Source organism: Neopelma chrysocephalum, unplaced genomic scaffold (assembly GCF_003984885.1).
Source record: "Neopelma chrysocephalum unplaced genomic scaffold, ASM398488v2 Primary Assembly neopelma1_65, whole genome shotgun sequence".
NCBI lineage: Eukaryota > Metazoa > Chordata > Aves > Passeriformes > Pipridae > Neopelma > Neopelma chrysocephalum.
The window spans coordinates 503,240-530,660 of NW_020897722.1; the positions used below are offsets into that span (position 1 = coordinate 503,240).

The 27,421-nt window shown below is 57.5% G+C and overlaps 3 protein-coding genes across 4 annotated transcripts in view; 2 read left to right on the forward strand and 1 right to left on the reverse strand.

The window, feature by feature from the left end:
• The window catches only part of NMRAL1 (NmrA like redox sensor 1), a 9,990-nt gene extending 4,753 nt beyond the window's left edge, over positions 1–5,237 (forward strand). Inside the window, exons 2-7 of the mRNA XM_027683707.1 lie at positions 162–292; positions 469–534; positions 734–972; positions 1,797–2,043; positions 2,516–2,706; positions 3,775–5,237. Of these exons, the coding sequence (XP_027539508.1) occupies positions 495–534; positions 734–972; positions 1,797–2,043; positions 2,516–2,706; positions 3,775–3,945 (888 nt within the window). The 5' untranslated portion in view covers positions 162–292; positions 469–494 and the 3' untranslated portion in view covers positions 3,946–5,237. The remainder of the gene's footprint in view (positions 1–161; positions 293–468; positions 535–733; positions 973–1,796; positions 2,044–2,515; positions 2,707–3,774) is intronic.
• On the reverse strand, positions 4,898–16,493 carry DNAJA3 (DnaJ heat shock protein family (Hsp40) member A3). Its single transcript, XM_027683920.1, has 13 exons — positions 16,249–16,493; positions 15,343–15,521; positions 15,098–15,225; positions 14,604–14,687; positions 13,779–13,991; positions 12,526–12,678; positions 11,559–11,706; positions 10,737–10,801; positions 9,732–9,860; positions 9,223–9,338; positions 8,778–8,875; positions 6,671–6,787; positions 4,898–5,976 (listed from the first exon to the last, which is right to left on the reverse strand). The coding sequence occupies exons 1-12, from the start codon at positions 16,491–16,493 to the stop codon at positions 6,684–6,686; spliced, it is 1,662 nt and encodes a 553-aa protein (XP_027539721.1). The 3' UTR covers positions 4,898–5,976; positions 6,671–6,683.
• Positions 16,494–17,108: 615 nt separating this feature from the next.
• Positions 17,109–27,421, forward strand: part of LOC113967686 (mitochondrial import inner membrane translocase subunit TIM16-like) — a 38,004-nt gene continuing 27,691 nt past the window's right edge. For both annotated transcript variants that reach the window (XM_027683482.1, XM_027683480.1), the window contains exons 1-7: positions 17,109–17,223; positions 20,286–20,382; positions 20,676–20,750; positions 22,284–22,354; positions 22,699–22,882; positions 23,360–23,436; positions 24,587–24,637. In XM_027683482.1, coding sequence (XP_027539283.1) covers positions 17,164–17,223; positions 20,286–20,382; positions 20,676–20,750; positions 22,284–22,354; positions 22,699–22,882; positions 23,360–23,436; positions 24,587–24,637 — 615 coding nt within the window. In that variant the 5' untranslated portion in view covers positions 17,109–17,163. The remainder of the gene's footprint in view (positions 17,224–20,285; positions 20,383–20,675; positions 20,751–22,283; positions 22,355–22,698; positions 22,883–23,359; positions 23,437–24,586; positions 24,638–27,421) is intronic.

The window sequence follows — 27,421 nt, forward strand, 5'->3', positions numbered from 1 at the left end:
GGGATGGGATGGGATGGGATGGGATGGGATGGGATGGGATGGGATGGGATGGGATACGCTCGAGCTCAGAGCCCCCTGCCGGCGGTGGCGGCGGTGGGCGGGGCCGGGCGGGGGATGGACATCGGGGCCCCGCCCAGGTGTGCGTGAGGAGTCGGGTGGAGACGACCAGAGCCGAACGGAGCCGAACATAATCGGGCCGAGCCGAACAGAGAACTAACGCAATCGGGCCGAGCCGATTAGCCCCGAACCGAGCCGAACTCCGACGGGAGGAGCCGATTGGAGCGGAGCCGAGGTGAGGATCCGTGTGAGGGATCCGCGCTCGGTGCCCCGGGACCGGCGATGGCTCCGCCGGGACCGGCGATGGCCCCGCAGCCGCCCCGCTCCCTCCCTCCCGTGCCCGGGGACACCCTCCCGAGCGGGACCTGGCCGGGGGCTGAGCCGCGGCCGTGTTGCTTCTCGCCCTGTCAGACCCCCCGGACCGCCCGCGCTGCCTCATGGCCGGCAAGAAGCTGATCGTGGTGTTCGGGGCGACCGGTGAGTGCCACAGGGGGAGGCCTGAGGGGGGCGAGGGGCTGAGGCGCCGATGGTGCCCGGCGGCCCGGAGGGTGAGAAGTGCCCGCCCGGCCGAGCTGCATCGCGGGGAGCGGGCGGAGAGCTCTGCCCGGGGGGCTCCGTCCCGCGGCCCCAGCGCATCCCGGAGCCCCGGGGAGGCCCTGACCGGCTGCACCCTCAGGGGCTCAGGGCGGCAGCGTGGCCCGGGCGCTGCTGGACGATGGGACCTTCAGGGTGCGGGCGGTGACGCGGAGCCCCAGGAAGAAGGCGGCGGAGGAGCTGAAGCGGAGGGGAGCCGAGGTGGTGAAGGCGGATCAGGACGATGAGCCATCGCTGGAGCAGGCCTTGCAGGGTGCCTACGGAGCCTTCGTTGTCACCAACTTCTGGGAGCACTGCAGCAAAGAGAAGGAAATCGAGCAGGTACCTGCGCTGGCATTAACTGGGACCACACGTGGAATGGTCGGGGAGCAGGGATGGAGGGACAGCCGTGTGGCATCGGGGTAGGGAGCATGGGACAGCTCCTGGAGTAGCCATGGCAGCCCCGATGGTTTGAGTCCAGGAGAGCCCCGAGGCCTCACGAACACCAGGTTCCAGTTCTTGCAAAGCCAGAACTTGTTCCCTGTTCCCTCGCAGTCTCGTGGCTGCAAGATGTGGTGTCTTCAGGGAGTTGTTAAATATGTGGCAGAAAGCACTGCCCAGGAGTTGGACTATCAGGAGTGTGAACACTTGGCTCCTCAGAGCCTGCCTGGGGCAGATCTGGGTGTGTTGCTGTCTGCAGTCCTGTAGTTCTCTGCACTTGCGGCTTTGGGGCCAAAATCCTGTAGTATCAGAGATCCCAAGGGCGGTGCTCACCTCAGGACAGTTTTCCCAGGGTGGCAGGATTGCCACACCTGGATGGCAGCAAACAAAAGATAAGATATGTTGGGGCAGGTATGTTGGCCAGGCAGATTTTTTGGGCTGGTATTTGTGTGCTTGGTGGAGCGGTGAGCACCAAAGCTGGAGGATGTGTGGTCTTTCTGAAGTGGGATGGTGTAAGGAGAGGACTCAGCTCCACCTGCATAACTCACTGGGTTCATTGGTGTGCTCAGCCCTGGTCCCATCTGAGGGCTCAAGTGCTCAGCTGGTGTGAGTTGGATCCTGCCCTTCTGCCCAGTGCTGCAAAGGGGAAGGGGGGTGTGAGGATGATGAGAGCCCCCCCAAATGTCCTGTTCCCCTCTTAATGGCCCCCTTCTTCCTTTGCTCAGGGAAAGCGACTGGCCGACCTCTCGAAGCAGGGGCTGCACCACGTTGTGTACAGTGGCCTGGAGAATGTGCACAAGCTGACAGGGGGCCGGCTGGAGGTGCTGCACTTTGATGGCAAAGGTGAGGTGGAGGAGTATTTCCAGAAAACTGACGTTCCCGCCACGTCCGTCCGGCTGCCGTTTTACTTTGAGAACTTCATCTCCATCTTCAAGCCACAGAAGGCCCCGCAGGGAGACACCTTTGTCCTGGGTAAGCAGGAGCTGTGGGTCACTGTCCTGTGACAGTGTTCTTGTCTGCTCCCACTATGCAGGGGCTGAGGGGTGGAGGAACCACCAGGGCTGTGGGCTGATGGGGTAAAGAGGCTTGACTACAGCAAGTTGCTGCTGCATTATGGTCCTTCAGACCTGTTTGGTGGCCTGCAAGAAATCGGTGATATCCTGGGCCTGTTTGTGGTGCCAAGGGCTGCTCTGCAGATCCTGCAGTGAGTGGCTCTGGACACCCCAAGTGCCTGCATTTGGGATGGTGGAGGTGGGGAGGCTGCAGATCCAGGTGAGTCACGGTGCTGCTCTGGCTGTCATGGCCTCGTACCTCAATCCTTACCATACTGATGGGTGCTCTCATCCCTTCCTCACCCTGTGTTCAGAGGCTGAGTGCTGAAAACTCCGGCTGTACCTCCTCAGAGCTGGGCTGCACTGCAGCTGGGATCAATCTCTCCATACAGAGCTGCCCATGGGGGACACCCCGATGGATGGGATGGCCGTGGAGGACGTTGGGCCTGTTGTGGTTTCCATACTGAAGTCCCCGGGGGAGTACATCGGCCAAGTGATGGGGCTCAGCACTGGCAAGCTCACTGAGGCAGAGTATGCTGCCATCCTCTCCCAGCAGACGGGCAAGACTGTGGTAGCCAGCAAGGTAGGACTCCCAGCTCAGTGTGTGGGCTTGGTACAGCCCAGCACTGGTGCCCAGGGTTAATCCTGCTGCCCCTGCGTGCGGCTGGAGCGCAGCCTGGCACCTGAACTGCCCTGTTGGCATTGTCACTGGGACAGCTCCTGCTCGTGGAGCACACAGGTGTGCCCGGGCAGGCCCGTGCCTGGCTCCAAGGGATAACTGAAGTGGGAGGTCTCCAGAGGAAGCAGGGATGGGCACCTATAGAACAGGTCTCTGCTGCTGCCCTTCCCTTCAGCACGGCTTCCCCCAGGGCCTTGCTGTGTCACCGATACAGCACTCCTAGCTCAAGTGCTGTGTCACCCTTACAGCACTCCTGGCCACTCCCTGCCCCTGCATAACTTCTTTTTAATGCTTGTTTGCATTTTGGCTTGCCTCGGGCAGCCAGTACAATGGACAAGGGGTGTGGTGGCTCTCTGCTTTCAGAACCAAGTGCATTTCAGCAGAAACCAAGCACCTCTGGTGCTCTCTGCAGGTTCTGCCCCCTTGCCCAGGGACAAAGAAGCAGCTCTTTTCCTCCCCAGCGCAGTGCAGAAGCACAGCAATCCCCAGGTTGCCACTGGTTTCTCCCCCTCCACCTGGGGAACTGGGACTTTGTTTCTTCTGAAAGTTTTTGATTGAACCATTTGTTGTTTATTCAGATTTTTTTTCCTTTTCCACACTTCCACTTGAAGTTTCTTAATTTCTAAGTTGTAATCTTGTTAAACTAAGACATCCTTAGCCACAGCTTGTGCCCTGGTTCAGGTAAGGGCTCCCTTGTAGTTGCTCCAGGCCTCTGCCTCAGGGAAGAGTCAGTTCCATGCCCAGGCCAGCTGTGTGCCAGAGCTGGGTGCTGGCTCTAGGCTGGGAGGGCTGTTCCCTGCCAGGCAGGGCTGCTTCCTTTGCTCAACCCCAGCAGAAGTGCCTTGCAGAGCCCTCCTCACCAGTGGCAATGGTGTGACAGGCTGCTCTAACTGAGCCCTCAGCTTCCCCACAGGGGCTGAGGGAAAGCCCCAGCAGGCTATGAAAGAGCTTTTTCCCCAATTCTCTTGGCAGATCTCACCGGAGGAGTACGAGAAGCGTGACTTCCCCGGGGCCAAGGAGTTGGCTGCCATGTTCCGTTTCTATGCCCTGAAGCCCGACCGAAACGTGGCCCTGACCATGAAGCTCAACCCCAAGGCCCGCACTTTCCAGCAGTGGGTGGCAGACAACAAGGCCGCCTTCTGAGCCTTCCCCTCCCTGCTCTTCCTCCTCAGCTTCTGTGCCAGGTAGGGGAAACTGGCTCAGGTGCCCTGAGCACCGCTGCCTTCCCAGTAGTGCTCCAGGGAGAGGCTGATCCTGCCCCAGCTGGGGAGAGCTTGGTCCATGTGCTGGTCCATGCGTGTGCTCCTGCAGCTTGGTTGAGACTATTTAGGCAACCAGAACAGTAGGAAGGGCTGCACAGCACAGGTAGACAGGTGAGAGAAGTGCTACCTTTGCACACTGTCCTCAGGGAGGTGTTTCTTTAGTCATGCTGGGTGTTTTAGGGTGGTGGTGGCTCATTTTCCCAGGATCATGTCCTTTCCCAGGCAGCTCTGAGGATAGGGCAGCACTTGGTGGGCTGAAGGTGTGTATCCCTGGGCCCCAAGGCAGGTACCTTGGGACAGCTTCACAGCAGGTACCCATGGCCAATGTTGCTGCAGGCTCCTAAGCAAGCTGAAAGCATAAGGATTTCTCCATGGACCTGATTTAGGCACTGCAGGTGAACCAGCAGACAGACAGAGCCCTGCAACCAGGGACTGTGCAGTCAGTTCCTGTGTATGTAACACAAAAGCTGAGCCTGATTCCTCAAGTCATACAGCTCTGGGCCTGACCCTTGGGCTCCTGGAGGTAATTTCCATCACTTTAGGATCATGGAGCTAATTTCAGTCGCTGTCCCCATGAGTTGAGTAAAACTCAAGTCTTTCCAGACTGTCCAAGACTCAGTGGAAAAGCCCCTTCCCCCTCACCCTTATATGCTTAAGGTACTGCTCGGATTTGGCAGCTTTTCCTGTGCTTAAAATCAATCCCAGCCCCAAGAGATGCTCAAGCCACCCAACCCCTGTCCCTCTTTGTCCCAGAGACCTTCATTCCTATTTCTGGGGCAGGGAAAGCAGGTGACAGACCAGGTGGAAGAGTAGACAAGGCAGCAAGGCACAGCACATGTTAAATATCTTTATGAAGTCCATCTTATTTACATGGATACAGAATCACTTTACAGACAGTTTAATCAGGAGGCAACGCGTGCTTTATTTCAGCAAATTAAGAAGGGCAAGACTACAACATGTCCCCGTTTAACTGGTTATTAGTACGTGGGCTGATGGTACCTGCTCGGTATCACTAACACAGTAACCATGGGATACTCACTGCAAGAGCTCAGCTGCACCTGGAAGGAGTGATCCACCTCACTTGCACTCTCACACATGTAAAACAACAATGCTCTGACCAATCCTTTATGCTATGGGTGTTGCGCTAAGGTAATAAAAAGATTTTGTCCCCAACTGGCAAAGGGCTTGGTGATCAACTTGTACCCGTTCAGAAGCGACAGCAGTTGTGTGGTAACTTTAGTTATTTGGGGGTTAAACCTGAGGCAAAGTGCAGATGCCACCACTGCTCTGTGCAGGCAATCAGCAGGGCTGAGAAAGCCCACGGCTGTGAGGGAGCCGGGGCACGTGGGCTTGGACAAGGCCCAGGGAGATTCCACTCGGAGCTGTGCAGGGCAGCAGGGCTGTCGTGAAGACAGGGTTAAACCTCCCTGACCCAGCAGGTCTCCTGGGAGAAGGTGAGCAGTGGTGAGTTCACCAAGCACACCTGGCATTGCAAAGGGCACCTGAGTGAGCAGCAGGTGGAGACTTGGGCTCCATACAGCAAACTGCTCTGCTCTGGGCTGGAAGGACAGTTTATTTCACATTTCTTCTGGTTTGGATTCTAAATAATACTTCAACTTTAACTTTTACCCAATAAGCTTCCAGCAGCAGTAGGGCTGTGGAGCAGCCTCCAGAGAGCCCCATCTCTGCAAAGCTGGCATTTCCCTTCATTGCCAGTTCCTTGGATGGTGGGGGGGGTTTGTATCACGATGGGTGTTGGTGCCTCGGTGGTCTGTGGCCTCTCCAGCTGAGATTCTTGCTGTGCTGCCGACTGACATCCTGTGCTCTCCCGAGCCTGCTGCCAGAAAGATTCACCCCCAACTGCACAGATGACCTGCTGCTGCTGGCTCCTAGTTCCCAGCAGAACGTTTCCCTGCGGTTGAAATGAGAGGACAGTTTAGATTTCCTGGCTGAGTTGGCACACAGCCCACTTGGGAGCACCTCCCCTCCCAACCTGCCGTCACAGTCAGCCACCCCAAACAGACAAGCTTGAAGCCTACAAAGATGCAAAGCTGAGCCCCTGGAATCCAAGACACCATGTCTGCTGTAGATGATTCTAAGTCCCAGTGCTCGCTCAGAGCAGCCAAGGCTCACTGAAGGCACACGAGTTATATTCTGGTCTGGTGCGTGGCAAGGCTTTGCTGTGCCCTGTGACAAAGGCTGACTCCTCCCTGGTGCTGTAAGCCTGTAGCAAGGGCGAGTCCAGCCCCAGTGTGCTGGCACCCCTGTGCCTCTGGCAAGGCTGGGCTCTGTGTGGCAGAACCCATCTCAGTGGGACCAGCTAATGGGAACAACCTCTGTGCTCAGAACCAGGCACAGCTACTGGGTGGACACAGGAGCAGAGCTGCAGGGGAGGCCCAGCCACCTCCCCAAGGATGCACCCAGCATCTGTGCAGCATCTATGCAGTTAAATCCCTGCCTTGTTGCTCCAGGTCCCAGGGCACAGCTAGGGTTTTGCACACCCGCGGCTGGAAGGCCTGAGGCTAAGTGAGAAGCAACCTTTTTGTGCTCCCAAGAAGTGCTCAGTGTGGGGGAAAGACAACAGTGAAACACAACAGGCCTCCTACCTCAGATGGGGTGTCAGGAGGTAAACATTTTCTTAAGTTTGGAAAGGAATCCCTCCTTGTTCTCCTCAGCCTCAGGCCTATCCCCGCCTGTAGCAGCGCTAGCCTTGGCCCTGCCACCTGGACACAAACAGCAAAGGGCCGCAGTCAGAGACATCTCCCACCAGTACCAGAGGGTTATTTTAGACAGGGAATGGTCAAGCAAAGGCAGCTGGTTGTGCTGCATCCTCACATGGCAGTAAGATACACACAACCACTTGGCACTGGAGAGATCCCAGAAAAGCCAACCACAGGCTCAGGTTCCACCATTCCCTTCCCCTCTCCCCAGCCCTCCAACTGATGAGGGAAATCCTCACAGGCTTTGGAAGCAAGCACCTGGAATTGAGTCTGCCACTAAAACGTGATCACAGCCAGCCAGGGCTTTACAGGGTTAAAAAAGCTGTCCTGGTGGTCCATGGAACAAGCTCGTCCTGTTTCAAGGTTGTCCTTGCAAAGCAGTGCAAAGCCATACCAGGAGCCTGATTTGTGTCATTGCAAGCAGTGCTCAGACAAACAGTATTAAGGAGAAAATGAACTTTAAGTAGAATTAAAAAGACTACAAGTATTTCAGACCAAGTGTCCAGATAAGGAATCTTATAATTGTCCTGTATATAGAGGTCCTGAAAAGTTGTCTGTCCCTCCAGAAGTGGCTACAGCAAGAACAAAGGAGATCTCTTTGCTAATCTGCTTTTTCTACAGTAAATCCATCAATAAAAAGACCCCAAAATCCTCCTAAAGCTTTTTCTGCACACGGAGAACACGAAGTCCAGCACTTCCCATCCTCCCAGGGCTGAGTGCCGGGCTCAGACTGATGCAATGGAATGAAATCCCGAGGCAGAACACGCCTCTGTCCACCCGGGGCATTGCATTGCTGCTGCCTGGAGCAAGGACACACCTTCAGCAACAGCCTGTCTCTACACTCCAATCTACTGGGGGTTGTTTTAATCCACCTTGCTGCTTCATCGTGGTGAAAACTTGAAAGTTTGCTTTTTAAAAAAATTACTTTGGAGAGTGTTTTTTTCCCTTCGACATACAAATGCCTTTAAAAAGCTGGAATGGAAGTTCAGTGTTCAGAACGCTCTCCCATGGGGGGGGACTCTAACATGGGAAAGACATAACTTCTATATTAGGAAAGCACTATAAAACAGAACATTGGGAAATATTTGGCAGATGCTGCCTTCCAATATCCCACACCTGAGCCTATATTCCTGAGGCTTTGGTGTGCAGTACAGCAGACCTGAGTTCCTGGGATCATTGAGCAGCTCTGAAAGGCTCCCACCTTTGCCTAGTCTTAAAAGCCAAAAAAGGAATCCAAATGGCTTTAAAAAGTTCATTGTTCCAATTAAGCAAGGAAAAACTGTTTTCCAGTAGTGAAAGACAAAGCTCCTTCCTTACTATTTTACCATGTGTTTTGCCTTTAGCTGCTGCCCTTGCCAGGTACCTCAGGCCAGAAACTTAAAACAATTGCTGAATCTGTTCTCCATCTGGAGCTGGAAGAGCAGCTTCACAAAGCTCCCAGCTGACTCTGCTCCTCCATCACGGTGGACACTGTCTACTGACCAGAGCCAACACTGGGCACCAATGGACACTCCTACCCCAGGTTCTCCCACGTGCCCAGGGCACAGCCTGACAGCAGAACTTCCCATCAGCATTCCAGGAGAAACATTCTGCTGCAGAGTCAGAAGCACAGCAGATGGACTCGCATGGAAAACTGGCCTGAAAGACCTTGTCTTTTCCTACCTCTCTAAGGAGAGTCCTGCACAGGGAGCCAGGGAGCAGGAGGCATTCATCACCACAGCTTGTCAGGACCCTGAGTACCTCAGTCCCTGGCCTCTGTTCACACACAGATTTGACAGTACTGGAGCAAAGCTTCCTGGGAAGAGGCTGCCTCCCTGCTTTGTGCTACAGCCTGTTAACACCACACTACAACTACATCCAAAATACCACACTCGGCAGGCAGTGCTGTCACACCACCTCGGGGTGACCCTGGCTCACCCCAGGAACCCTCAGGAAGCGCTCTGCACGCCCACACCAGCTCCACCAGGAAGGAGCAGGAGTTCCCCCCGCTCACCTGACGCTGTGTTTGTGACCCCGTTCACTGTGCCATCCACGTCCGTCTCGTCCTCCGCGTAGCTCATCATTAAGGCTCGCTGGCGATCCGTCAGCCTCCTGTGGGCCCAACACAGCGCATGGTTAGGGCTGTCCTCGGGGCCACATGTACCTACAGCCCTCCTGAAACTTCTCCAGCAGCACCCACCAGAGGCAGGTGCTGGAATTACAAGGTGAACACACCAGGAACACACCAGGAATCCCTGCAGTGAGCCATCTATAAATAATAACCACACAGTGGAAGAGGAGAGACAGGATCCACTGCATTTCACTCCACTGCAGTGAAAATCACAAAATATCTTGAAGCGCTTGAGACGAACCATAAAGAATAAAAATTTTCACAAATTCTGAATGTCTTTTTGCAAGAAGTTCAAGATTTTGCAGAAACTTGCTTTGGCTCTACTTACTGAGGGACTTTTATCTTTATGTGGATGTAGTGGTCTCCGTAGCCATAACTGTTGACCCTGGGAATGCCTTTCCCACTCATTCGAATTTTCTGGTCTGGCTGAATACCAGGGGGTATCTATGAACACAAATGTCACATTTATTAATCTAGTTTAATCATTAGTAATTAGGTGTCTATAAAAATTATCTACTTCGCCAGCAAGCTTCAAAGTAGGATGGGAGAGCTCTGGTACACTCAGGACACATGCTGAAGCTGTGTCAGTAACGATGGAAGAGCTTTTGAAGGAATGAGTAAAGAACCTGGCACAGCCTGCAGCCCTTGGATGGGATTTGTCCAGCAATCCCTTCCTTTCCCTGTCCCTTCACAGTGACAAGAAAGGAGCTGTGACACAGCAGGTCACAAGCTACCCGAGGCTCAATCCTGAAGGAATTTGAAACATGATACTGGCAGACTTCAGAGATTTTCCCCACCTCTGCCCCATCGATTCATGCCCAACGTAATGGTACTTACTGTGATGTTGATTGTCTCGTACAAGCCCTGACATCGGGCTGTGCCTCCCAGCACAGCCTGTGCCACTGAGATTGGGAGCTCTGAATGGATATCTGCTCCATTTCTTCTGAACACAGAACTCTTCTGAACCTAAAAGGCAGGGAAGTTCCAAGGTGAAATGAGCACACCACCACGAAGTTCTCCCAGTAAACTGCTCTGAAGGGTCTCAGAAGAAAATATACCAGCCAGACCCTTTATACCATCCACAAACTGCTCATCTAAGAACTATGAGTTAATATTTGGTCTTTTAGAAAAACACAACCATAATTAGCCAAAAGCTTAGGAGGATCCCTGCTTCCTGCCTCAGCACCTCCCTCCCCTAATGCTGCTATTAAATTATCTGTGTCAATATGGTTCTGCAGAGACAGACACTGCCTTGCCCAGTATCCTGAACAGGAGAAAGCCAGGAGGGAAGAGGGAGGGAAGCACCTCTGCAGTAGCCTCAAAAGCTGAAAGAGAATTAAATCCTCCTGCACTACAAAAGAGGTGTTGAAAAAAATTTTCTCCTTGACAGAGATGTGTGTGAAAGGATTCTGCAAGGAGAAGAGGTCCAGCTACAGCACAGGTGCAAAGCAGCCCTGAAGGTGGATCTGCAGGACACTTGACCAGCCTGCTGCAGGCATTCCCACAGCCCTCCTCAGCACCCTCATCCCTGCCTGCAGGCAGCTCCTTCACATTTCCAAGTCAAAAACTCGAGGCATGAAGAACCTACTCTGCATTTTTATTCACACTACCCTAAGGGCCCGGTCCTGGAACAAGCAGCTGGATTCTTCATGAGCAGATTCAAAGTGACCCCCCTTGTTACAATGCAAATCTTCTGCTGTCTCAGAAAGTTCACATGGATCGTGTTACCTCAGATATTCCAAAGGATCACTCACTGTTCCTCCTCTGCCCATTCTGCAGCCACTTCCCAGGCAGTTGAGAAGGGAAAAAACAACTTACACACATAGAACTTACAATACATACCCTGAACGTAATGAAAATTTCCTTCTTCCCCACAGGCATCCGAACTGTCTGCCCATCCTCAACTCCTGCAGTTGGAACAGGAGGGAATGTTACCTTGGGTTATAATTCATGTGTTAATCCATGTGTTACATGTGTATCTACAACCCTGCCAAACCCAAGAGCTGCCCATCACCGCAGCACATGCACATCTGGGAGCACAAGGCATGAGATCTCCCAGCAGGCATCACAGTGACCCTCTACAGGAGCTGTGGCCCAAGGAAGAAGGTATTTATACCTCTGAGGTGATCACTGCGCCCCAAGCAGGCTCATTGGTTCAATCCCTACAGAATTCTTCAGGGAAATGCATCAGGTTAAAGAACACAGCAGCCTCCACGAGCTGCAGGAAAACTCCAGGCTGCTCACCCAGGGTGGTCTCAAAGAAGTCTTCAGTCTCACCACTGTCTCATCCTCTCTGGTGAGGAAGGCCGTCAGCACACCCTTCTGAGCCAAGCCAAGGCTTTCAGGATTCCCACCCTCTCCCCACGCTTTATCCTGGACAAATGGAAGACCCATGGCAACAAAACCTTTGGAGAGTTTCACTCTTCAAACCCTGCCTAGGAGGATCCAGACAAGAACCAAAGCTGAGGAAAGGCAAAGCAAACATTTCTATCCATGGCCAGAAGGTTCACCTCATCATTAGCCCATTCCATTGACCTGCTTTGTTTGACAAACTTCTCCGCAGCAAAACTCCTTTCGTTGCTCTCGCATTTGCACCTGTTGGCCAAGTGGCAGGAAACAACTACATTCATTTAACAGAGAGCAGCACACGAGTACAACACTGACCAGCTGGCACAGGAACCATCACTTTCTTCTTCTGCTTGGTTTGCCCCGTTCCCCGGCACATGACGCAGGGCGTGGTTATGATGGAGCCCCGGCCGCCGCAGCGCCGGCACGTCGATCTCATCACGAAGGGGCCCGTGTTTATCGTCTCCTGGGGAGGGAAACAGGTTGTACAAGCACTGAGTACCAAGGTGGTACTTTTCACCCAGCACGTTCGAGTTCTAATCACACACACAACAACCTGTAAGGACAGTAATATCCTTTGGCAAGGGCTGGAGCAGAAAGCTGGCTCTGAAATCCTAAGAGGATGCTGCTTGGGAGAAGCTGGATGAGGTTCACTTGCCAGCGCATTCCAAATTCCACTGAATACCATCACTACTACAAGCAAGGGGAAGGGAAACACAGCACCTTCCATCTCTAGCCTTTAAAGCACAAGAAGGAACAAAGCTCCTTACAGTGCTACAGACATCTGTGTTCTGAGGAATCCAAGGACAATCCACTTGCATGAATTACTGCCAGTGTCCAGGAAAACGTTACGGAGACTAAGCTCTGGAGTGAACTGTGAGAGCAGCCCTCCAGACCGTAGCACATGGAAACTCAAAGCCTGGCAGCTCCATCATTACCTGCATCTTCTTAATTCGTGGTTACCCTGGAGCTACCATTACCTTCCTCCACCCCCAAGTCAAAGGATCCCATTTAATGCCCAAGCAATTTCAGAGCCCTTATGTGGCATGAACATGGTTTGTACCATAGCAGAGAATCCATCCTGAAGGCCTGTGCTTTCAGCTGAGCACAGCACTTCTTTAACACTAAGAAAATCTTCCTAGGGCCGATTAGCATCAAGTTGACATTAACTCGGCTTTACCCGAGATCAGCTGTTGACCGGGGTGAGAATTTTTCACCACGGACTGAACTGATCTGCCCCAACAAGGAAAAGCACAGCAGAACCGGTGTCCTACAAAGCACTTACCATGCCTGTGCCATTGCAGTAGTGACAGCGCTGCACTTTGGTGCCCGGTTCGTGCCCTTTGCCATCGCACCGCTCGCAGGAGTCTTGGATGTTCACCACGATCTCCTTGTTAACACCTTTTGCAGCTTGGGTGAACGTCAGTTCCATGATATACTGCATAGGAAACATGGATATTGATCTGTGACTGATGTGTGATAGGGTCTTAAACAGATTGGTTTAAGCCAAATACCAAACAATGCTGAAAATAGAGGTAATAGAGCAAGGGGAAGAAACAGATAGGCAAACCCTTCTGAGTGATTGTGCATCTAATCTGAAGAATCAATAATCTATCTCAAATAAATAAAATAGGGGTGCAAAAGGATCACAGACATTATAGGAGTGATGGTTACCCCAGGCTGATAACCATCAGGTTGTGTGGCAGCAGTGAGAATTTTTATGAAAATGCTGTGTAGCAGCAACAAGATTTAAAAATAGAAAAGAAAGAAGTAAAAATAGAAGTCGAGTGTTTCCCTGCTCTCAGGAAAACACTTTTTTTGTTTCTAAAGGTTTTGTTTCATGGGAATGCAGCAACAAGTGAGGCTGAAGGGTTTCCATCCCAATGGCAGTGGCTGCTCTTCCCCAATTAACTTTTTCTTTGCCAAGTGAAGTCATCAGCAAAGATGACTGCACATAAGAGGACATTCTCTTTATAATAAAAAAGTCACTTTTAGTAAAGCCAGAAGTACCAGAAACACTTGGTGTTTGAAGACAGCACGTGGAATGACAACACTTAAAGGAGCATTCAGCTGCAGCACAAAGAACAAGACACGTTCTATTATGGGCTCCACTGCAAAGTTAAACTAATTAAGTTGCAAAATTAAACTAATTAAGCAGCCAAACCCATCGCCGGAAGGCCTGGTTTACAGTTACAAGGTGTTTTGTGGGTTTTAGCATTACAGATCACAGCAGGCATATGCAAATCAACCCACAGCAGCAAAGATGCCTCTACAGCGACAGAACTGTTGGGCAGCACTGACTGGTGTCAGTAAACACCAGAGGAAGTAGCTCAAGTCCAGAAAAAACAACTCTGTCTGGAGGTGCAGCTTATCAAAAAATTGACTCTCCCCCCGTGCCATGGGATACTCACAGACTGACATTCCCAGAAATAACTCTCTGCTGAAGCTCTTGCTCCCAGAGTGCTCTGTGACAGACCGGTGCATCCCTCCCCAGTTTTTGAGTTTTTAATTCCACTTGTAAACAAAGGCACTTCCTACCTCCTGTGGCTGGTCAAAGACAGTCTGAAAATCGCCGAAAGGAGATCCCGAAAACTCCCCAAAGATCTTCCGGAAAAGCTCCTCGGGATCAATGGAGGGGCCGCCGCTCCAGTACTGCCGCCCCGTGCCGGCGCCGGCCCCGGCCGCACCGGCCTCGAAACTCGCCGTGCCATAGGCATCGTACTGCTTCCGCTTCACCTCGTCACTCAGCACCTGGGGGGACAGAACGGGGCCATCTGGGCATGGCATGGACCCCCAGCGCCCTGGAGAATCCCTGGCTCTGGCACTGCCCCCACGAGCCCAAGCTTATCAGACTCTCCCGCCATCGGGAGGGCTCGCTGAGCTCTCAGCACCACAAGCTGCTTCTTCCTCTCTTGGCTCAAAATCAGGAAAATGACAATCTTACTGATTTATAATAAGCGAGAATAACTTGCTTATTACGTAATCAGTCATTAATATATCAGGTGAAAGCTGGTAACAGTGCTGGGGTTAAAAAAAAACAGGGCTGGGGAAGCACAATGAAGGTTCCTCTGTCTCAAACACAGGTTTTTTATTTCATTATTTATTTTAAGCTGACAATAATCCCATGGAAGTGACTGCTGCATCCATGCCAGTGACTTACTCCTAAGGAAGAGCACAAACTGAAAGAGCCCAAAGCACCTAAATCAGATACTTGGGCCAACTAATTTCCTGGAGACACCGTTGGGACAGAGGTGCTCCAGCCTGAAGTGCATCAAAAAACAGCCAGGGTTTTACAGGAAATGTTTCCCCTCATCTGCCCTCCAACCCTTCCTCCTCTTCATCACGATGAAATCCTGCTGTTACCTCGTAGGCTTCTGCCAGCTGAGAGAACTTCTCCTTTGCTTTGGGGTCATCCTTGTTTGTGTCAGGGTGGTATTTCTTTGCCAACTAAACAACAAAAACAAACCATTAGAGACAAGCAAGGAGTTATTTACTTCCGTGTATCTCACATGCCAGGAAAAACACATGGGGCAGAGCTCGGCATACACTATCTCTATTTCAGGGAACTAAATTCCTTCATTTTCCATTATCAACCCAATGTAAGGAACTACAGGAACTGCTCCTGATCCTCCCAGCAAGCCCAGATCCTTCTGGAAGGAGACGTGAGGTAACACCACAGGCAGACTACACTTTGGAACTACACTTTGGAAGAGATCCCCAATGCCATGTGCTGAGCTGTCCCACTGCTCCCTCCCCTTGTCTCCAGCGGGGATCTCAAGGGAGGATTTGCTCTCTGCCACTGGACAGGCAGCGAGGCAGTTCTGCCCCTGTCCCCGCGCAGCCCCGGCCGGACGCACCTGGTAATAGGCCTTCTTGATCTCCTTCTGGGTGGCGGTGCGGGGCACCCCCAGCACCTGGTAATAGTCCTCCTTGGTGCGGGTCCCGCTGCTGTGGAAGGCGGCGGCGGCGGCAGCACGTTTCGTCCCTGCGGGAGAGGAGAGAGAGGGGCCGCGGTGAGGGCCGGGCAGGAGGAGGGACACGGCCGGGGGAAGGACCCGCGCCCCGCCGCCGCCCCCCGTCCCTGCCCTGCCGCCCCGCTCACCCGCGGCGCAGAGCCCAGCTCGGAGCAGCAGGAGGCGGCGTGGGGCGCGGGCGGGCGGGACGCGGAGCCCGCGGAGCAGCAGCAGCAGCGGCGGCCGCGCGTTCCCCGCCCCGCGCCCCGCGGCCGCCCCGACCCACCGCGACGCGCTCACGGCCGCCATCTTGGCCCGCGCGCCGCGCCTGCGCACAGCCGCGGCAGGGAGGGACCGCGCGTGCGCGGCAGCGCCGCGCCTGTGGCGGCGCTAAGGCTGCGCATGCGCAGGGCTCGGCCGAGGCGGCGGGGTCGGAGCATGGGGGTACCGTCTGAGCCGCCGGGGACCCTCAGAGCCCCAGGGGGTCCCTCAGAGACCCCGGCGAGGCCGAGGCAGGGACAGTTCGGCCCTGTGAGCCGGGAACTGCCAGGCACCGCCGTGCCCGGCCATGCCCCACCCCCTGCAACACGCTGGGGCAGCCAGGGCTGGGAAACCCTGCCCGGTGCTCTGGGACAGGGGCCTGCGCCCTTCCAGGGCTGCTCTCGTCCTCCTAGCAGGGGAAATATTGTCATAGGTCGGGAAGAAAGGCTCTGAAACCACAGCGACTGCAGTGACACGGTGCCCACCCTGACACAGCACCCACCGTAACACAGCACCCTGACACAGCACCCTGACAGAGCACCCACCATAAACGCAGCACCCACCATAACACAGCACCCGGACACAGCGCCCACCCACGGCACTCGCACGGCGGCCAGGCAGGCAAGGTGGGTGTGCAAACTGACACACTGCCCTGACACAGCACCCACCATAACACAGCACCCAGACACAGCACTCTGACACAGCAACCGCCCTGACACACCGTGCTGGCACAGCACCCTGGCACAGCACCCACACTGACACAGCACCCTGACACACCGCCTGTCCTGACACACCGCCCACACTGAGGCAGCAGCTTTTCTCTAGGGAGGAGGATAATTCGTGCCAAGCGCGTCTCTCTCCCACCTCCGTCACCAGGCGCCTCGGAACGCTCCTCAGCGGAGGTTCGGCCCTGCGGTGCGTGGGAGGCCGCAGCAGCGGGGCTGAGCAGCGTGGGGGATGTGTCAGATGCTGCCGGCTCCTGCTGGCATGTCACAGCCTGGGTGAAAGCAGGGAAAGAGGCCTGGTCTCTACCGGGCATGGGTGACATCCAGGCTCTACCAAGCATGGGTGAGACCTGGGCTCCAGCAAACGTGGGTGACGGCACAGCCGGGCCCAGAAGGCTCAGTGGGCTCAGATCCAGAGCTCCCTTCTCCTCCCTCCCCCGGCAGCTGTGTGTGACACAAAGGTCTCTGTTCACTGCCGGCTGCGAGGCTGTAGGGGATGAGGACACTGTGCCCACGGGACTGGAAACTTCCTGCTCCCTCCATCCTCCCTGCCCAGAGCCCGAAGGAACGTCTGCCCTTGTCTGGCAGGAGAGCTGGATGACAGCCGGGGGTCACAACCCGGGGTGCCCCTGGGGCCGGTGACCCCGACCCTCTGCGGGAGACAGGGAAGGGGCTGGCGACCCCTCGGGACAGTCACCGCCGGAGTGACTCCGACGCCGGGGCTGGAGGCTCTGATGGGGATCCTGAGGAGTTGGGGTGGGGGTCTGTGCCTCGCTCACGGTGACAGCGGGGACACGGGACACACGTGGGGCGGGGGGTCCGGAGGGGGCGTGTCGGGGGCGTGTCGGGACCCAGAGGGCGGGACCGGCAGCAGCCCCGGGGCGGGCGGAGCTGCGGGGCCGGCCTGGGCTGGGCTGGACTGGGCTGGGCTTAGCTTAGCCGGGCTGGGCTGGGCACGGCTCGGTGCGGCGCGATCGGAGCGCCATGAACCGCTTCAAGGCGTCCAAGTTCCGGCACACCGAGGCCCGGCTGCCCCGCAGGGAGGTGAGCGCCGTAGGACCGGCCGGTACCGTGCGGGCGGGGGCGGCGGGGCCGGGGCTGCCGGCGGGCACAGGCACGGGCACGGACAGGGACAGGGCAGGACCGGCCCCGCGGTACCGGCAGGGCGCGGCTCAAGCTCCCGCGGCTGCGGCACCGCCGGTGTGGCAGGGCCGTGCCCGGGTCCCCCGGCCGCGCTGAGGGTGCATCGCCCGGGCGGCCCTTCCTTGGCACACCTTGGCACCGGAGGCTCCCGGCCCCGGGGCGCTCCGCAGGTGGGTCTGGTGGGGAGCCCCAGCTCTGTCCCGGAGCGGTGCAGCCCCCCCGGCCGGGAGCTGCTGGCGTGGGGTACCTGTTCCGTGATGCTGCACCCTCCTGCCGCTGGACACGGGTGGCCACGGGCAGTTCATCCCCGGTTCCTGCTGCCCGCCACCCCAGCTCGGCTCGGTGCTTCACCTGTGCTCGGTCGGCCCTCTCGGGCAGCGCGGGAGCCACGCATCCTGAGCGTGAAATGCTGGGCCCCGCTCCCGCCACCCCGCTCCTGCCACCCCACTCCTGCTGCCCCACTTCCGCAGGCAAAGAGGAAGCGCTGGGCCCCGCGGGATGGTGCTGAGCTCCATCACCCTGCCCATGGGCTGCACAGCTCGGAACTGCTGAGGCCAGGCTGGGCAACATGTGGTGCCCAGCTCGTCTCAGCCCCATGAATAACCAGCCCCAATCGTGCCAAGTGTCATGATCCACCTCTTCGCATGGTGTTGGCAGCAGGTTATCCTGCCGTGCTCTCCACAAGGCTGTGGAGCTTGGCCAGGGCATTCCCTTGGATCCCTGTCCCTGCAGGTTTGGCAGAGATATGGGGTCAGGGGTGGGTTATGCCAGATGAGCCTCGTTGGGGACCATTATCAGGACACAGCCCTTCTGGGGGCTTCCCGAGCTGGGAACTCCCAGCATCTCCTCAGCACCGTGACCATTAGTGAGGCTGGTGCTGCTCCCAACCCTTGGATGTCAGTGTACTCCTTCCCTGTAACTTCCCAAGCCATCCTTGTACCTATGCTCACACAACTCTGCACACCTGGTAAGCACCCAAAACATCCTTCTGAGCTCCAGCTGTAGGAGGGGACGTAGTGGCCCCTGCCACTGTCCCAGCCTTGAGCATCCCCCCCTCCCCGTGGCGTGCCAGCCTTGGTGTGTCTGCAGGACAGGTGCCAGGTCATCAAAATCTCAGCTGGACAAATGTTTGTGACCCTCAGGGTTCAGATGAGCCCCTAGCAGGGCGGAGCGTGTGTGCCTGGGGGGTGTGGGTGCTGGGACACTTGGCTGTGTGGGTACAGCATCCTCCAGGCAGGGACGTCCCCGTCACCACTGCCCTGGGGTCAGTTCCCATGGTGGGGTTGTTCTGAGGGACAGTGGGCTCTTGCCCCTGTGTGCAAGGAGGCATCCACTGTGCAAGGTGGCCTTTCCAAAAGGCCACCCAGCATGAAACGTATCCCTGGGAATCAAGGCCGCATCACCCAGCTCTGCGGGGCAGGAGGTGGGAGGTGGATGTCTCGTCTCAAAACCCATCTCAGGTGTCACGGCGGGAAACACTGTTGGGTCCCTGGCTGAGAGGGTTGTTTATGGAGGCTCAGGCAGACACCTGACCTGGCCGGATCAGGAAGCGCAGTGTAAACATGAGGGATCACTCTGAGTCTCTTCAGGCAGCGTCTGCAGGGCTCTGCTGGCAGATGCCCCCTGAGAGCTCACAGTTTGTTCTAGGGATGTAGCCAGGATGGTTCCATATGCTTTCCTGGCCGTGCTGGCAGGCTGAGGGAAGGATCACTTCCTTGAGGGCTCCTGCCTGTGCACAAGGAAGCTGTGGGGCCAGGATGGACCAGCTCAGTGGTCCCTCTGCGAAACCTCAGTGCAGGGGTCCTGTGTGGTACCCCTGGAAGCTGGGGACCAGAGGTGGCTGGTGTCCCCCCTCGAGGGACTAGTGCAGAGTGATGGGATCCAGTTTGTAGGACCCTTCCTCCTGGGTCTTGCTCATGCCCCAGACCTGTTCCCCATCCCTACTGCAGCCCCCTGCCCACCCACCAGGTGCAGGCAGAGGAACCTCCCTTTGGCAGGTAAGGGGTTAAGAGGTCTGTACCAAGCTGTGAGGGCTGGAGGAAGTGCTGCAGGAACCGCTGCTCCCTGTCAGGCCTCAAAAGGAAGCTGTGCAAGGAGAGGAAATGGGGCTCATGTACACAGCTCCCTCCCCTTCGAGGGTGTCTGCCTGGTTTTGTGGGGTGTCCACTGCTCCAGACACCTGCTGCAGCTCTCCGTGATGCCAGTGGCTGCCATGGGCACACAGTCATGGTGGCACCCGTGAAACACCTGCCATTGCCATTGCTCGAGGGTTGGACTTGGCCCCGGGTGCGCCGGGAAGCTCCTGGTCCTGGTGGCCACTTGAGGTCGGATATCTGAGCAGATCTGGCTGATGCAGGGTGTCTCAGTGCCCCACGGGTACAGTGCTCAGCTGTGGAGTAGTAGTGGGATGTTTCCCACTGCTGCACAGTGGGATTTTGGATTGGAGCTGTCATGGAGTTCCTTGACTGCGTGTCCATGTGGGAAGCTTGCTGCCTCAGTCAGCCACAGCCTGACCCTGTGGTGCTTCACAGCCCAAGAGCTTTTGTCCCATCCCAGACTCCCTGACATAAGTTTTTATCACAAAGTCCTCTGAGCCCTTCCCTCAGTGGCAGAGCCCAGGGCTGGGACAGTTCTGGGGAGAGGCAGTGCTGGGAGCCAGGATGCTCCTGCCTGCCATCCTCCAACCCCAGCAAGGGACTGCACCTCACGTTGGGAGCACAAGCAGCCGCATTGCCCTGGCCATCCCAGAGAATAGTGCCCTACAAATGTGCCTCTGGCACAATCCCATTGGTATTGGCAGCCTCCAGGTCTCCATCGGCAGGGGAGCTCCGCTGGGGCTGAGGGTCTCTAGCCATGCAGTGCCAATGCTCCCTTGTCTCCCCTCCAGCTGTGCTCTGGCCATGGCAGCAGGCCCCACCGTAACAGAGGCAGCTCCTGACATGGGTTTTCCCTCTCCATCCTAGGCATGGATTGGGGGTATCCGAGCAGGCTCCATCGCATCCTGTGGGAACCACGTGAAGTCCAGCTGCTGCTGGGTCGCATTCAATGCCGAGGCAGCAGGTGAGGCACAAGGAGTCCCCTGCACAGCTCATGGGGTGGGATGGATTTGTCCCAGTTGTCCCTGTGGGGCTGGGTGGGGGATCAGCCCCACGGACACCAGAGACACGAGGGTGAGGGGAGGAGGCTTTCCCTGAGATCCTCAAAAGTGCTGCAAGTCCCACACCTCTTGGCTTGCATTTCAAAGCTGGGTGCCCCCCACTGTATCCCAGGCTGGGGGATTCCTGGGAGCATCCCACAGGCAATGGTCAGGCTGGTGGGTGGCTGGTGACCTGCTCCTGTGCCCTCTTCCGTAGGTGTGTTGGGCATCGTGCCGCTGGAGTGCGAGGATGGGGGCAAGAGGACCGTGTCCCAGCTCTGCTGCCACTCAGGTGGGTGTCAGGTCCCACCTCCACAGGAGGCATTTGGCCTCATGTGGGCTGTGCCAAGGGGCTCTGGTGCTGAGTCCCAGCCCTGGAGGCTGTGGTGGGCTGCCTGCCAGGCAGGGGGCATGGGGAGCTGCTGGATTCCCAGGGAACCATCACCCATGGGCAGGGTGACCCTCATGAGGCTCATAAGGCACAAGGCACCTGCAGCTGTGCTGACCACAGGAGACTCTGCCGGGCTGCAGCCGAATCGATCCATGTTCCCTCATCTCTCAAGCTGCAACAAAGCCTGGACATGTAGCTCTTCCTCACGCTCTACTACGCACTCTTTCCACATTACTCATTGCATGCCCTGAAATTCCCAGTACACCCAGTGCCAGGCTGGGGATGGCATCACCACAGCTGTACCTGGCTGCAGTGGCGGGAGGAACAGGCTGGACCAGCAGCTCTGACGTGGACAGAGCAAGTGCTGCAGGGGAGAGGCACTGGCAGCATCGCTGCTGGCAGAGGAACAGGGCTCTGCCTCCTGCCCGGGCACAGGGAGGGTTTGTGGGGACCTCAGGTTGCCTCTCTCCTGGTTGTCGGAGCAGCAGTGCCAGCCTGGGGTGTGCTGACACCCACTTCCCAAAATTACACCAGAGCAGCAAGATGGGACCCAGTCCCAGCGCCACCTTCCTGTGTGTGTGCCCTGGCATGGCCACAGGACTGCACAGCATGCCCTGCCTGTGCCACCTCGGCCTCTGGCACCGGGAGCTTCCTTGTGTTGGCAAACCGGCCACTGAGCTCTGCTGCTTCCCGGGGAGTGCCGGAGGGGTGCCTGGGAGCCAACCCACCATCCATGGCTTCTTAATGGGATTAGCACGAGCCCTTTGAAGCCGTGCTGTGCCAGAGCGGTGCCTCCATAGCAGGGAAGGGATTTTCTCTCCTCCCAGGCGGATGCAGCAGAGCGAGCTGCCTGCTCTTCGTGCCTCTGGGGCCTGTCTCCTGGAAGCAGGAAAGTACACAGTGACCTACTTTTCCGAGCGTGCCAAATGCATCCGAGGGGCTGCTGCTGATGGTGCCAGCGTTCCTCCCGCAGGGCCCTGCTGCCGGAGCTGTGAGGAGTGTCCCTGCTGCCGGCATGCCAAGCCAGGGTGTTACAAAGGGAGCCTTGTTACCAGCATGGCTCCAGCAGGCCATGGCCTCCAGCATCTGGTCAGCACAGCCAGCCTTGTGCTGTCCGTGCTGCTCCCTGTGCCTCAGGGGGATGTGCATCTGGACATCGTAGCCACGTGTGGGTGGTGATGGGTTAGACAGGGAGATGCCTTCAGGGCCCCCATCCCCTGCCGAAGGGGTGCAAGACCTGATGGACAGTGTGGATGGCTCAGGCACTCACAGCAAAGCTGAGCTGCTCCAAAACGCCTCAGTGGGTCTGGATCTGCCTCTGGTTGCCCACATGTGTGTGTGTAGGGAAGGAATCAAGCTGGGGAAGAGGGAAGGGGCTGCCATGTTGTCTGCAGGGGGGAAGGTGGGGACAAACTTCTGCCCTTCTCCTTCCAGACGTGGTCACAGACTTTGACTTCTCACCCTTCGATCAGCTCCTGCTGGCCACAGGCTCTGCTGATGAGATGGTGAGTGCTCAGTGATAGGGGTCCCAAGGGGACACCTCGTGTCCTCCAGCATGTCCCTGGGATTCACTGTGGAGTCCTGGAGGAGGTGGGGTCGGAATGATGGGAGTAAGAGGAGTGTGGGTTGGAGCATAGTTGGGGAGCAGAGTGGGACATCCCCAGGTTGTGGGGGACAGAGCAGATGGTGTCAGACAAGGATCAGCCTTCTCCTGTCTGGGATCTGAGCTGCAACCAGGGCTCACCTGGTGTCCTCAGGGACCAAAGCCTGGAAAAGCTGCAAGCCCAGGCACCCAGCTGGGTCCTGCTCACCTGCCTGGGGACTGACCCACCTCTCCCTGGGGCTGCAGGTGAAGGTGTGGCGCCTGCCCGAGAGCGGCCAGGACATGCCCAGTGGCGCGGGGCTGACCCTGGGGCCTGGGGGGGGCCCAGTGGACGTGCTGCAGTTCCACCCCACGGCGGATGGAGTCCTGGCCAGCGGCGCAGGGAAGGGAGTCACCGTCTGGGACCTGGGGCAGCAGCAGCCCCTGACAGGTAGGCAAGGCCATCACTGCCCGAAATGTCGATCTGCAGTGCTGGTGCCTGAGCCCAAGTCCTGATCTTGGCAGCTGGGGTGGCTTTTTGGGCCGGGAGCGCCGCAGTCCCTCGTGCCTGTGCACAGGCTCCCTACGCTCTGGTGCAGTGGTGTAAAAGGCACCGGTACTGCCCAGGGTGTCCCTCTCCCTGCACGTCCCAGGGCGTGGGCAGATGTGGATGCTGTGAGTGGTTGCTTGCCCAGGCCTCAGCTAACCCGAGAGGGAGAGGAGGTGGGTGGCAGCACAGGCCTGTGGGGCTCCAGCAGCGCAGGAACGCTCCCTGCACAGACGCAGCAGTGTCTCATTGGGTCCTGGCTGCCACCAGCCCTTCAGAAAGGACAGATCAGTTCCCCTGGGAAGTGTTCCAGGTGGAAGAGCGATGACTTCTGCCCCATCCGTGGGAGGGACCCTTCTTGACCCTGCTTTCCTCCTGCAGCCCTGGACTCCCACGGGGACCAGCTGCAGAGCCTGACCTGGAAGCGAGACGGCCACCTCCTTGGCACCTCCTGCAAGGTGAGTGGCACACGTGGGCGACTTCACTGTGGCACAGCATGACAGGGCTGGCCACCAGCTGCACCCTGGTGTACTTGGTTTCATGGAATCAGGCTGGTTTGGGTTGGAAGGGACCTTAAAGTTCATCTCGTGGGCAGGGACACCTTCCGCTAGACCGGGCTGCTCAGAGCTCCACCCAGCCTGGCCTTGAACACTTCCAGGGACGGGGAGTGTGGAGGGACGGGAAGTTTCGGGGTGGGAAAGGGCGGGAATGATGTCGGCGGTACCGCTGGGATGCGGCACTAGATGGCGCCGGCCGCTCGCGGGAACGCGCTGCGGGACCCGCCGGGAGCGCGCTGCGGGGCTCGCACGGCGGCCGGGCGGGCAAGGCGGGCGGGCAAGCCGAGTGTGCAAGATGAGCGTCCGAGCCAGAAGCCCCCCAGGCCATGCCTGGAGGCTGAGCAAGCAGGTCTGAGCGCACAGACTCAGCCCTCAGGCTGAGAGCACGGCCCCTGCTAAGGGCGCAGGCGGTCCTACAGAGCCGGTGGGCTCGGGATGGCGCTCGGAGGCCAAGGATGCAGAGAGTGCGGGCTAAGCTGGAGTCCCGGCTGTGGTTGGAGCCCCCTGCCAAGCGTGCGGGTTGGGCACAGAGGGTACAACACCAAGCTGTGCCATCTGGGATGTGGGGCAGCCCCCGTGCTGTGCCGTGTGGCTGACACAGTGTGTGCTCCCCAAACAGCACCCTGGCAGTAAGGCTGGCACCGGGGCACCCCTCTGCTGCCTCTGTGCCCTGCCAGCCCTTGTGAAGGGGGTCCCGTGCCCCTTTTGGTGCAGGGGTGCCAGGCAGGAGAGGGCTTGCTCCCCTCCAGCACTGCCAGGATGTCCAGCCCTGGCTGTACTTCAGGAGGCTCCCTCCTTCTCTGGGAGCAGTTTAGAGTGTCTTGGGGTCCTGGTGAGGCTCTGGGGGTGCTGGGCGTGCACCCCTGCCCACAGTGTGGGGCAGGACTAGGAGGACACAATGCGAGCCATCCATAGGAATAGACACTTCAGGCAGGAGAGTGATGGGCAGGAAGGAGAGGGGCTGCTTGCTGCAGCCTTCTGCCTAATACATCCTGACATCCCACTGGCCCCAGGGTCCTTAACCCTCCTCTGTTTTCTTTTATCTCACCAGGACAAGAAACTGCGGATCTTTGACCCCCGAGCCAGCCCAGCTGCCTCCCAGGTACCGTCCCCTCTGGGTGTGCTGCAGGCAGCCCTGCCCGACTCGGGTGTCTGCTGGGGGGGGTGGGCTTTGGTCCCCCAAAACATCCCAGCTGGGGCAGGACTTGGGAGAAGCAACATGGAGGCAGGGACTGAAGGCAGGGGGAATGGGGCTGTCCCCTTTTTGGCGCCAGTGCCCTCCCACCCAGTTTGGTGATCTCCCCCATGCCCTGGCACACTGCAGGCAGCAATCCCGAGCCCAGGGAGCGTAGGGGCTGTGGGCTCCGGGGCTCTGCAGGCCCCCAGGCTCTGTCCTGCCCTGCAGGAGCTGGACCAAAGGCTCTTGGGGATGAGGACCTGGCAAGGGTGAGGGCTGGGCGGCCAGATCTGCACAGCTCAGCAAATAACAGCAATTAGGAAATAAGCAGAGAACTTAAGCCTTGACGTCAAGTTCAAACAGCCTCTTATTAGAGGTTTCCTGTGGCTTGGGGGCTCTGGCTGCTGACAGCTGTGGGCCTGAAGGGAGGGATGCAGTGGAGAGAAGGGTGAGATGGCTGCAGCAGGCTCTGATGCTCCTGGTGCCTCTCCTGCTGCCCATGGGCTCAGGAAGCCACTGTGCTCAGGCACAGCGGTAACCCTGGGCACCAACTGGAGGGAGCCAGTGCTCCAGCACTGCACCAGGACTTTCCATCTGCTCCTGCCCACAACCTGGATTCTGAGCTCCTGTAAGGCCCCTGGGTGCTTCCTGTGGGTACAAATGGTGCCCTGACCCTTCAGGCAGCCTTATAAACACCTCACCACAATATCTAAACATAAACCCAGTGGTGACACATGCTGGCAAGCCAGGGCAAAGTGCTTCCAGCCCTCCAGTGGCCCCCGTGACACTCTCCTGCTCCAAGCTGCCACTTGGCAGGGCTGGAAGGTCCCACTCCCTGCTCCCAAATTCATCCTGTGTCTATCCATCCGTGACCCCAGTGCTCCCCTCCCCGCCTCCCCCCAGTTCTCCCCCTGCCAGACCTGTCGGCTTGTCTAACAGTGCTTCGGCGGAGCCGTGAGTGCGATGGGCTCGAGCCAAGTCTCCTGGGGAGGGTGGACTCTGTCTCGCTGAGCTATTAAAAATAACGTGTGAATGATGGTGGCTGTTCAAAGCAGGCAGCTCACTCTGCTGTCTGATCCAGCCCGGGGCCGGGGATCCATGTTTGCCAAGAGAAATATGCACCTTCATTGCTGCGGCCCTGCCCCAGCCAGCTTGGAGTGGATGGAGATGTTTAGTCTTTGAGAAGTACTGCGCTGAAGGGGAAAACTTTAAAATGCCATAAATCCTCTGGAAGTTTGCGCAGAGCTTGCTTAGCCAAGGGGATTAACACTCCTGGGTATTGTTCCTTTTTTTCCCCATTGCTGGAGGGCTGGTTAATTTGGAAACGCTCCTTCTCTCCCCCAGGCCAGCGCGGTTACAGAACCAGGTGATGCCACAGCCGTGGTGTGGTGCCAGCACCTCAGGAGCTTCTGGCTTAGAATTTGCCTGTTTTTTTGCAGAGGTGAACGGTGGGATGGTTTTTCCAGCTAGGCTGGCCCCCACGGCGCCGCGGGCTGGGTTTCCTCTGCAGCAGGCGGAGGGCTTGGCACCACCAGCTCTCCCCCGGCTCTCCACGGCACTCTGTGGTGCCAAGAGCCGGCCTCGGCCTTGGGCTGCTCCTCCGGCTGGTTTTCTTAATTTGCCAAGCCTGCCTCATTAAACATTCCTTTTTTTAGAGCAGGGGGAAAAGAATGAGAAGGAGCTAAAATAAGAGGCTCAGGGAGGAGGGGTCTCTCCTCCTAATACCTGATGCTGCTCTCGGGTACTGTGGATGGAGCACACATGGGGCAGGGGACTGAGGGTGGGTGGCAAGGGCGACTGGCAGGCTGCCCACACCCCAGCCATGCCCTCGCCAGGGCCTGACCCCCCATTCCCGGCTACGCCCGTGGCAGCTATTTTGAGCATGTCCCAGTAGCAGTGTGTGTGTGTGACGCAGTGAGAGCAGCATGGACGGGGTCTGGCTGACCCCGTGGGGTGCCTGGTATGTACCCGGGGCCATGATTTCCCTTGGGAGAGCAGTGGCCTCATCCTGCTGGACGCTCAGCCCCTCGTTGCAGGCCCTTACTTGAGCGTTAGGGCTGTGCTCACACCCTGTTGTTGCTCTCTGTGCCTCCTCGGTGCCCCTGTACTGGCAGTGTAGGTGCCAGGGCTGCAGTGGGTCCTGCTGTGCCACCCCATGTAGCCATGCTGCTGCTGCCTGGCTGGGTCCAGGTTCGAGCTCTGCTGCCCTTCCGAAGAATCTCGTGAGTGCACTGCCTTATCCCCTCCCAAGGCCACACTGCCCCAGCTCTCCCCTCCCACAGGTGCTGGTGGTCGCCCTCCTCGCCTTGACCCTCTCCCTGGAAGTGAGTCACATCCTCTCCCTCGCGGCTTCAGCTCTGCCAGGGCTCAGCGTCGCTGCTCCTGCCCTCGCCCTCCTGTGATTCCTGTGCCAACCCCACCAAACCTCCATCCCATGTCCCCCCGGGCCGTGCCCTTGGTGGGACAGGGGACACAGTGCTGAGCAGGGAGTCGGAGCACCGGGAAGGTGCCCATACCCCAGCTGATCCCCAGGTGGGTCACTGGCACAGGGCAGGGCAGTGATTTGGGTACGGCGTGGGCTTCTACGGTGGCATCCCCGCTTGCCCACTGCCCTGGCCACCTTCTTCTGGGTACAGAACCCATGGGCCACATTCTGTCCCCCACGCGCTCGTGCCAGGGGCTGTGTGTGCAACTGGCCAGCACCTGGCT